This window comes from Anneissia japonica, unplaced genomic scaffold (genome assembly GCF_011630105.1).
Source record: "Anneissia japonica isolate Jap-2015-1 unplaced genomic scaffold, ASM1163010v1 scaffold287596_len22184_cov174, whole genome shotgun sequence".
Taxonomy (NCBI): Eukaryota; Metazoa; Echinodermata; class Crinoidea; order Comatulida; family Comatulidae; genus Anneissia; species Anneissia japonica.
In genome coordinates, this window is record NW_022735852.1 from 14681 (window position 1) to 21959 (window position 7279).

The following is a 7279-nucleotide window of genomic DNA, read 5'->3' on the forward strand; positions in this document are numbered from 1 at the left end:
TATTGCCTTGGTTTGGCTCTGTAATCATTAGTGGTCGTGTGACTAGTTTGGGCCCTACCTAAGCTGGTCGAACGTTTCGTTTGGGTATATACCCTAGTTGCACCGATGAGGCCTGGAAGGCCGAAACGGATCCGTCTGCATATATTGGGATTCCTTCCAGTGGATGCTTAGTTTATTTTGTCATTCTGATCGGATTTCTCTACTGTTCCGTTTTAATTTTAAATAGTTTTGCATTATGTGGCCGTTTGCTGTTTTATGGGTTTTTCCTAATTGCCTTTTAAAATTTAAAATTTAAAATTAATATTTATATGGAAGGCCGTTCATTAAATAAAGCATAAATGAAAAAATCAACACCAACCATGTCAACTCGGCCCCAATATTCCCAGGAAATCTTATTTGCGTCAACAGGCTTAGCTAATTTTACAAATGAAAAATTAAAATATTGATGAATAATGATAAATTTTCATTTTTCATTTCCTTCTCTTGCTTCTTTTCAGTTTACCCTATTTCATATTTAATAGGGATATAGTAATATTATTAATATTTATAATGATTACCGTATAGGCCTACATGTAAAATTGCAATTACAGTATATATTACTTATATAGTAATTAATAATCATATTGAAAACAAAAGGAATACTGTACTGATGTAAAATATCCAAGGGGACCACTTGGCCTAATTCAAAGGTATCCACAGTATCAACATTTAGTCTCAACAATGATTATCATCGGATTTTCTTGTGTTTATTTTATTTTATTTTTTAAAAACTTTTTTAGCATTATATATTTTGCAATTGCACGCTTTTCAAAGGGCGTGGGCTAACACTTTCATTGTTCCTATCATAATGCTTTATACGACAATGTAACATACTACTTAAAATGCCCTTAAAATGCTATAGCCCTAAAGACAATAATAAGTTATTTAATGAAAACGAAGCAAACTAAACCAGTGGTGATTGACATCATCGGTTTAACGGATTTTTTTGTTTTTTTGTTTTTTTTTGTAAAATACATTTACCAAAATGATTTATATGATGAATGCTTAGGAAGAGGAAGAGGACGAGATACCGGTATTCGTTAAAATTAATTATATTTAGGCTATGTTCCTAGATACGTAAATAGGCCTATATTATGTATATATTGTTTAGGAAGTTCAGATCTGCTTCAGCTTTCATTAGTTTCTTTAGCAGTTTCTCAAACCTTCTACAATCATTTTTGCTCACATCACTATGTTGTCTCAAATCTTGAATAATATAGCCATACGACCGAAGAGAAATCAAAATTATAACAAATTTGAAAGCAATGAATCAAGGTTTTAATGAATAGGTTTTAGACATGTTTCAACTGTATCTCAGTCATCTTCAGTAAACTAAAAGGTATAGAATTCCACATCCATTTATATACAATGAATTAATTAGTGGTGTGACCATCTCAAATCAATTACGCAATTAATATTGATGAACTTGGACAATGAATACAGCAGAATAGATTGAATTGAAAGTGGTGTGATATAGCTGTGGTGTAAGTGGACAATAATGTGATTAATATTCATGAAACTTTTGAGCTGAGATTGAAAATGGAAGAAACCATTATTGGAGGTAATGGTAAAAACGCTTATTAACAGGTAAGTGCAATGTTGTAGTGTTGTACTTGCTTTGTTCAATGATGGATTCTCCCATTTAATGTGGAGGGCCTCTTTGAGTTTTAGTTGATATCCATTATTGGCCTGATCAATTATTAATTAATTATTAATTAGGTTAGTGAACTCAATACCAATATTTAAATATACAGGTGATATGCCATTATAATTTTGAAAATTTGAATATATTTACGCTCAGCAACTCTAGTTGAAACAGGTAGCCAATTTAATTTTATATATTCATTATAACCAACATGAGTTCGTGGATTAAGCCCCAACACACATCTTATTACCTTATTTTGGGATGTTTGGAGTTTGTTTTTAAGTTTTTGAGTAAGCGAAGAGAACCACGTGCAGCACCCATAGTCATAGTGACATTGTATAAGTGAAGACCCAAGCAATTTGAGTGATTTATACGTTAGATATTTTCTATTTCTGAAAAGAAATTTAAGTCTACCATGTACCTTACCTAAAACTTTCGTACCAGTGGATTTACCACTAAGGTGCTGATCAAGATCAAGACCCAGGTACTTAATACAAGTTCTGGCATTTATCTTGCAATTGTTAAAGGTAATATCCAATTTTGATTGTCTTCTACACATATTTCGTGTTCCATATAATATGGATTCAGTTTTGTCTAAATGTAGCGTTAGTTTATTATCAATAAGCCATTTATTTATAGATTTTAGTTCTTCATTTAATTGAGTTTCAATATGTTTTACGTTATTACTTGATACCATTAACGCTGCATCATCAGCATACAATAATAATTTGCATTTTACGGAGGATGGCATGTCATTGACATAAACTAGAAATAGAAGAGGCCCAAGTATTGAGCCCTATCGCACACCACACTTCGTTTCTAGTATAGGAGATGTAGTACCATTTATGTCAACGACTTGACATCAGATATGATTGCATCCATACAATAGAGATATCAGATAACCCTATAGCTCTTAATTTATACAAAAGAATATCATGTTGAACGGTGTCAAACGCTTTTTTTTAAGTCTAAGACTAACATACCAGTATATTCACCATTATCCCATTTTTTACGTATATAATCAGACAGATGAATCAAGCAAGTGTCGGTAGAGAACGATGGCCTGAAGCCCGACTGGAAATCGTAAAGGAGATTTTTATCAGTCAAGTAGCTCATTAATTGATCATATACCGGTATAACACGTTCAACAATTTTGGAAATTGCAGATAGTATAGATAGGCCTATAGGCCGATAATTCCCAGCATCTAACTTATCATTTTTCTTATAGATGGGTAAAGTTAATAGAGACATAATTTTTGTTTATTTTATTAATTTCGGCAACACAAATGACAGACACAATACAACTTTGAATGCGCCATGGAGTGGCAAAAGAGGTCAGAGAACTTCTGTCCCCAAGAGGCGTGCCACTCCAACACTCTAAGCCTACAAAAAACATGCAATAAAATATAAAAATATACAAGAATATCTAAAAAGTAAATAGGCCAATATCTTTAAAAAATAATAACAATAATAATTATTCATAGGCATACTAAATACTAATATTTTTATAAATTCATGTTTGTATTAGGACTCTAAAATCTCTAATATACAGTTACACAGAAATTTGGGTCCGAGTTGACTTGGGGCCGAGTTCATTATAAATCATTATAAATGATTAAAAATTGTAGTAAAAATAATATAGACAATAAATAATAAAATAATATGACAAAATAACAATAAACTAGAAATTATGTTCATGATATTATTATTAGTTTCAGTTTCTCTCGCGTTTGAGAGTGTACAAAGGAACGAGTGCGAGTCAACTCGGTCTCAAGTCAACTCGGCCCCAAGACATGGGGCCGAGTTGACCTGTTCCCAAAGAAACAGATCATTCCTGGTAAATTCCTATAAAATATAAATATAATTTTATATTAATATATACGGTAATTGCAATAATTCTAGTAATAATAATAATAATAATAATAATAATAATAATAATAATAATAATAATAATAATAGGGCCTAATAATAATAATATTATTATTATAATATGGTAATAATAATAACAATATTATATATTAAAAATAAAAATATTACAATAATATTATTTACTTAAAATAAACCATAATTAAGTTAGTAATAACTGTATATTATTATCAGGTTATAGTAGAGTAGGCCTATAGAGTGACAAAAAGAGTGAAAAAAAACTTTGCAATTAATTTGTGGCCGAGTTGACTTGTAGCCGAGTTGATCTGTGGCCGAGTTGAATTGTGGCCGAGTTGACTTGTGGCCGAGTTGACTGTGGCCTACCGTAGTTTATTGTGGCCAAGTTAACTTGTGGTCGAGTTGACTTGTGACCGAGTTGACGGGCGGCCGAGTTGACTTGTGGCCGAGTTGGATCGAAATCTTTAAGCTAGATTGCATTTTAAAGAGTGGAGTTTAGGTAAACATTAGTAAACTAAATCTTTAAAATCGATTAAATAAGCCTTTGAAACCCCTAATTTTTCCGGGGCTTCGTCTCGGACCACTTTCGTAAATTTTGAGCGACGCCCGACCACGACCACCTCAGGCCATCCCAGGATTTTGCCACCACAGCATATCCCCTCCCCCCTAAAATGTTATCTTACATTATTTAAAATATTTAAAATGCTCTAGTTAAATTAATCAAAATAAGAAAGCATTACACAGTACCACATTAGAATACAAAAAGGAAGACCTGAAAAGCAAAAACAACCAAAAGGGCATAAAATATGGAAGACATACAAATGAAAAATTATACTGAGTACAATACTGAATAAAACTGAATAAAGCCTACAGGATTTTTCTTTTCTTTTTCGAGGCGGGGGAGGGGTAACTCAGGGAGGGATACCTCACCGGGACCGCTTTGTGATTCTGGGTAGCTTGAACTCTCTAGAGCTCGAAGGTTATAGTTGATATTTGTTTTATCAGGTAGCAAACATTGGGTCGCAAAGAAATGTTGGTGGGTCCATTTGATGGAAATAAACCCATCAACCGTCAACCCAGCATTGTTTACAACCTACAATAAACCCATGGTATTATTACATATCATGAAATATGTATTCATCTATATGCAGATGACATACAACTTTATATGAGCTTTGACCCAAAATTACCTAGCGATATGGAGGTTACTCTGTTTAAATTCACTAACTGTTAATGATTTAAGCATGTAGATGCGGGAAAATAAACTTAAACTCAACGAGCTAAAGACAGAATTGTTAGATTTGACCCCTTCAAAAAATTGATGTTAGCAATAGGCTGATTCTCTCAAACCCGCAAATACAGCAAAAAATATCGGTGTAATATTCTATAATTTAGTACGTATGACTCCACATATTAACTCTATTTGTCGCACTTAAATGTGCTTATATCGACAGAGAAACGTGTAATGTGCTAAGGCAGCTAGATCACTCGTACTGTCGAGATTAAATTATTTAACTCCTAATTAGCTGGCACATCCACAAAAACATGCTAAGATTAAAGATGCTTCAAAATCGAGCGGCTAGGTTAATTTTCCAAGTACCCTCTATCCACATAAGTGCTAAACCCTTACTTACAGAATACTGGTTACCAGTTGAAAGTAGAATAAATATAAAGTGCCAGGCCCGTAGCGTGACTTAATTTGTGACACGTTCGTTTCAGTGGAAATGGACTTTTTGGCTTGTATGATCTCCGATACTCTGGAGAACATTGTAAATATATCTAAGAATAAATTTTCGTTTTTAAATGCAGAGCTTCTCCAGTTTTTGGGCGGTTCGTAGTTACACACTTAACCCCCCTCCCCTTCGCCACGCTACGGGCCTGAGTGCTGCTACATGCATTTATCTGTCTGAATAATAAAGTACCATGTTATCTTGAGGATCTTGTTAAAGTTTATAAGTGTGGCAGGAGGTCTTAGGTCTGAAAATGATCATACTAGATTGGAAAACCATCTTGAAAGGCGTGTCTCAAGAAATCGTGCATTTTATAAATTTGGGCCTGCGTATCGGAATGCTCTCCCCCAAAGGAATCGAGAACTAGTTCTATCTATTGAATTAATTAAGAAAGCCACTAAACTCACTTATTTTTAAACTATAGGCCTAACTCTTTATCAGAAATAAAATTTGCTCACCTCAGCCCCAACCATGGTGGGGGTGAGCTGCTCGTCGACTCCCTATCGTGCTCCTCTCCCCCCCTCCCGTCAGAAAATGTTTGGATCCGTCCTGGAAGGATAACGTTGAACCTGCCCCAGTTTCCCCACCTGCCTGACGACTCAAATGCAAAGCTGAAATGAAAAACTTATAGGCCTACTTCATTTGCTTTTTTCGAAGTGAAAATAAGCCTACTTAGGGCCTATGTTACTAACTGGGATAACTATTGTCGACCGTGAAATGAAGCATTATTTATCGATTGAAAAGCACGGCAAAGGGTTTGAAAAAGATGAATACTTGTGTAATAAATCATCGAACCGAATAAAAGCTCTTGTAGGTTTATCTCCTGTATTAATTATTTTAAAGGAATAAAAAGAATGTATAAAAATATATTCACCGTCTGAAAACCGGTTAGTCCTTAGCACAACATTCGTGCATTTTTAGCTCTACTTTGCGCTTTTAGTGGTCTGTTGTTGCCCGGTAGCAATACAGATCCATTAACAAGCAAGAAATCACTTGTATTCCTTCCACAGACTTTAAAGGTAACCAGTATCATGTTGTGGTCACGGACAGTGAATTTAACAAAAGAAATTTAATTTAGGTCTAGGTCATTGGCAGCTAGGGGAGCTTCGGATAAAAATGGGGAAACCCCACTACGATTTGTCTCACGATGTCGTATTATATGCCCTTTGTAAAAATCTATTGACTCTATGCCTATTACATGTTTGCTAGTTATTTAACCGTGTATGTGACAGCAGAAAGGGGGAAGATTAAGTTACATTCCACAAGAAATATTATAGCCATATTTTTCCTACATTAATTAGTTGGCAATTCAAGCTAAATTTATTCCTGGATTGGTGTTTGTAATAACCAATGAATAAAGTTTGACCAACATTTCTTATAAGTTAACTTAAAGGGAATATAATCATCGTGTCCCCTTTTAAGGGGGCTAAAACTTTGAGGATTTATAATTATTATTTTTGAGGAAGTATAGCAGTTAACATAGGCCTATAAAGTGAAAAGTAGCATCATTTACTTTTTATAGTGGCTAAATGTGAATTTAACATTGTTTGCCCTTTTGCACGACTTTCCTAAAGATTCAAAATAAGTGAGGCAACTTCTGAAACAACTGATATAGGCTACGTGGTGCCCTTTACAAGGCCCCTATACAAAATACTTACACCTTAGGGAGTGTAGTAGGTCAGAACTCCTGGCGTTGTAAATAAGAGGATTTTAACCGTGGGTCAAGGATTTGCAAGACAAGCATCCACAGGTACATCCAATCAACAAAGTATACAGTACTTCATAGAGTTCCAACTACATGTATACACCCTGGTTAAACTTAAGTCTGTGTTCTGAATAAAGTAGTGCCTCAAGCAACGGCGGCGGAACGTTTTTGAAAGTAGGGGGGGGGGCCCACTTAATAAGGTCGAGTATGCGAGCGAAAAGAGTATCCAGGCTGGGGGCCGCCAAGCCCCCCGGTGGGAGTCCAGGGGGCGAAGCC

At 34.7% G+C, this 7279-nt stretch overlaps 1 protein-coding gene across 10 annotated transcripts in view; it reads right to left on the reverse strand.

Annotated features, from left to right (window-relative positions):
- LOC117116688 overlaps positions 1–6983 on the reverse strand; it is a 13997-nt gene extending 7014 nt beyond the window's left edge. For 2 of the 10 annotated variants that reach the window (XM_033260785.1, XM_033260779.1), the window contains exons 1-2: positions 5757–6310; positions 3935–4037 (exon numbers count right to left, since the gene is read on the reverse strand). Coding sequence is in view for 4 of the 10 variants with exons in the window: in XM_033260779.1 (XP_033116670.1) it covers positions 3935–4037; positions 5757–5771 (118 nt within the window). In the remaining 6 variants the exon portion in view is untranslated. Of the gene's footprint in view, positions 1–3934; positions 4038–5202; positions 5288–5756; positions 6311–6956 lie in introns of those variants that run through there. The other 8 variants (XM_033260787.1, XM_033260786.1, XM_033260784.1 and 5 more) reach the window with 6 other exon arrangements.
- Positions 6984–7279: the final 296 nt, after the last annotated feature.